Source organism: Asparagus officinalis, chromosome 3 (genome assembly GCF_001876935.1).
Source record: "Asparagus officinalis chromosome 3, Aspof.V1, whole genome shotgun sequence".
NCBI lineage: Eukaryota > Viridiplantae > Streptophyta > Magnoliopsida > Asparagales > Asparagaceae > Asparagus > Asparagus officinalis.
Genome location: NC_033796.1, coordinates 24,690,898 through 24,694,050, shown reverse-complemented (window position 1 = coordinate 24,694,050; position 3,153 = coordinate 24,690,898). Strand labels below are relative to the sequence as shown.

Below are 3,153 nucleotides of genomic sequence, written 5' to 3'. Positions count from 1 at the left end.
AAGCAACTCAAGTCAAAACTAGATATTCGGAGAAGTTAGCATCCCCTACTCAATCTCATCCCCATTACATCATCTGTGTGATTATTAACATCAACACCATTGTATCTCGAATAATGGGAGAACCTATCTGCTTTGTCTTCTCCAGTAATGTCAGTTAGTCACCATCGCATTATGCATGGTTAGAGCCATCATTACACCCCCCCGCCGAAGTCATAATGACACCTCAGGCCATGTAACACTTTAGCTGTTTTGTCGTCGCCACATTAAACGTGAGGATGACTCGGACCACTAGCTGCCGATGCGCGTAAAGTGTTCGCTCACTAAGTTGATTGCATGGACCTGCCGAAGTTAATCAAATACCCTTTCCGACTTACTATAAATAGGCATACTGTTTTCTGCATAGAGGTATGTTGTTCTCTATAACTAAAGATCCTAAAAACTATTTCTTTCATACATTTCTTTTCCTTAAGATCACCACTAAATTGATCGTTGGAAGATCCACTGGAGAACCAAACACCGTCCCTCTAATATTTCGTATGTGCATGAATTTGTCTTTTGCTCAGAGCAATCAACCATCAAAGAGGATTGATGGACCATGAGCTCTCCTAATCAACTCTAATCCCCACAATTAAATTTCTGATGTAAACAACTATGCTCTAATTTTCTCTTCGGATTAACTAAAAATAGTCGTTGACTTGAGCGTCGGAGGGCACACCAGAGGGGTCAACCTCCAATGTCTCAAACATCTGATACTCGTGCGGGGAAATACAGTTTCAAGATCTTCAGTAGAAGATTAACCATCAAAGACGATTAAGGCACACAGAAACCAAGTTTAACCTCCCACAAATCACATATCAATTTTCTGACGTAAACAAGATTAATTTACTTTAAAATATGGTTGTTCATATGTTCAGTTAATTGAATATTGATGTACTTCTCACAAAATATTCCCCATATAATACAACTTTGTACTCATCTTCAACAGGCAGAAATTGTCTACAACACGAATAATAAATTATGATGGTTATGAAGTGACGACTTATTTACTACAATGAGCTATCAGAGAGATGAGTGAAAACCACATCTTCTGGTGGACTGGTAGGCTAGATCTTATCTCTGATCATTATTTAGAAGCTTATTTCGTTAAATGAGTCGCCATCTCCCATCTACTTTTCCCTATATTACTACATACATATCATATCTTCTATAAAATGCTTTTGCTAATAACATCAATTTACAGACTAGATGCGACGAGGGATTGAAATTTTGGAGTCAGAGACCACAGATGATAAGATGATATCTGTGAGACTCATGTTATTAGTCCTTTAATTGAATGTAAAGATAGAGGCACCAAACACTATTAAGATTTTGAGATTTATTAGGGGATTATAACGAAGAATACCATTTTTTTTCAAATCATTCCTAGTTTTACCATGTTCTAGTAAGCCAGTATGGATGAGTCATCAATAACAGAAGGAAAGATTATTGAAATTCTTATTAGCATGGTGATGGATTTTTTTTTTGGCCATTTAGCGTGTTGCATAGAGTTGACAGCGCAATGTCGTTGACATTGTTTCTAGAATTACAAACAGAAGACAATATTGACGGAATTCATTTATTAGTCAAAGAGACTCCACAGAAGCTTAAATTTCTCTAACAACTAAAAGCACTAAAAAATTATGAACTTCCTTTGTACATAAGCACCTGTACTCACAAAAGAGAGAGCATTATTTGCAGTCCAGCCATCGCAAGTACATTGACTGCACGTCGGTAGATTCTTTGAACCTGAAGGAGTTGCTTTTCTTGGCAATTGCCTACACTTGCGCATCCACCGCCCCTCGATGCAGTCACCCCTTTCACTTTTATAATTGGACTAAATCATGCTCAAGCTTAGTCTCATTCTCTGATATTCTTTTATAGTCCTGTAGGTGATATCATGGATTGATGATTCACATGTTGGGAGATTTTTTTTTTTTTTTTTTTTTTTGGATCCACCTAATGGACCATAGTTATTTATACAGGCAGTGCATGCTTATAAGTATATAAAAATGCCAAAAAATGAGGGATGATAAATGGATCTAAAATAAACAAATAAGTACATGAATAAAAAGAAAATGTCATTAATTAACCTTGGTCAATGTTCCGCGAAATGTTACCGATGGCAACGGCCAAGGTTAGGACTTTGAACCACCACACTGAGGTTAGCTGAATACAGACTATAAGTTAAGAAAAGCTCTCCTTTTGCCCTTTGGGATTTTTAAAACTTTGAAAGTGCCTTACATCTGCAAAAATCACACTCAGAACGAAAATCAAAGAGGGTGTACCACACTTAAAAAAATCACAAAAATTCACTTAAAACTCACAATGTTGAAAAAACCCAATGAATATACTCAAAATTTCATGTGATGCATGCATCCCATGGACCAGAGCACTAGTATTTAATTAAGAAACCCTGTCATAAATGGAGATTTCTAGAATAATAAAACGAGACATTGCGAGTCAGATGATTCATCTGTTAACACTATTAAGCAGAGTGAAAAACAACAAACGCAAATAAAAAGAACAAAGGAATACAAGAAAAACCCATTTCAAAAACAAAAATGAGATACAAAAGAAATAAGATCTTCTATTTACAGTTTACAATGCCATAAATTTGCTGTTATCTTCTCTTTAACAAAACCTCAGCAAGTTATGAACTTATCAGTCTACCTATAACATAATCGTCTGATCCCAGAAAAAGAAGAAAGAAAACAAACCATGAAAAAGATCACAACATTGACAAGCAGCTAACCAATTGGGACAAAAACAGAAAAAATGGAGGAGAAGATGCAAGAGAATGAACAAGAGCTGGTGATCAAAAGTCAGGTTAGGTCAACCCTCAATAGGATTCCGTGAATGGTCATGAACACGATGAGGCTTGGTCATTTGCACATCTCGAACGAAATGTGTCCTTGATTTTGCATATGGAGCCTCTCTTGCTGCAAAAGGATACAAGATATTTCAAATTTTTATCAGACGATCTTCTTTAGAGAAAGGAAAAGGGAAATGTATGAAATAGTTTATTTCTCGAAATGTATGAGATAGTTCATTTCTCACAAGCAGCCATTTTCTGGGCTCGAAGGATGTTCTGCCTTCTCTTCCACCAGCAAGCCA

General features: G+C 36.3%; 1 protein-coding gene across 1 annotated transcript in view; it reads right to left on the bottom strand.

The window, feature by feature from the left end:
* The window catches only part of LOC109833452 (putative leucine-rich repeat receptor-like serine/threonine-protein kinase At2g14440), a 6,327-nt gene continuing 5,771 nt past the window's right edge, over window positions 2,598–3,153 (bottom strand). Inside the window, 2 exon segments of the mRNA XM_020401124.1 lie at window positions 2,598–2,978; window positions 3,097–3,153. The exon segment at window positions 3,097–3,153 is cut by the window's right edge and continues 21 nt beyond it. Coding sequence (XP_020256713.1) covers window positions 2,872–2,978; window positions 3,097–3,153 — 164 coding nt within the window. The 3' untranslated portion in view covers window positions 2,598–2,871.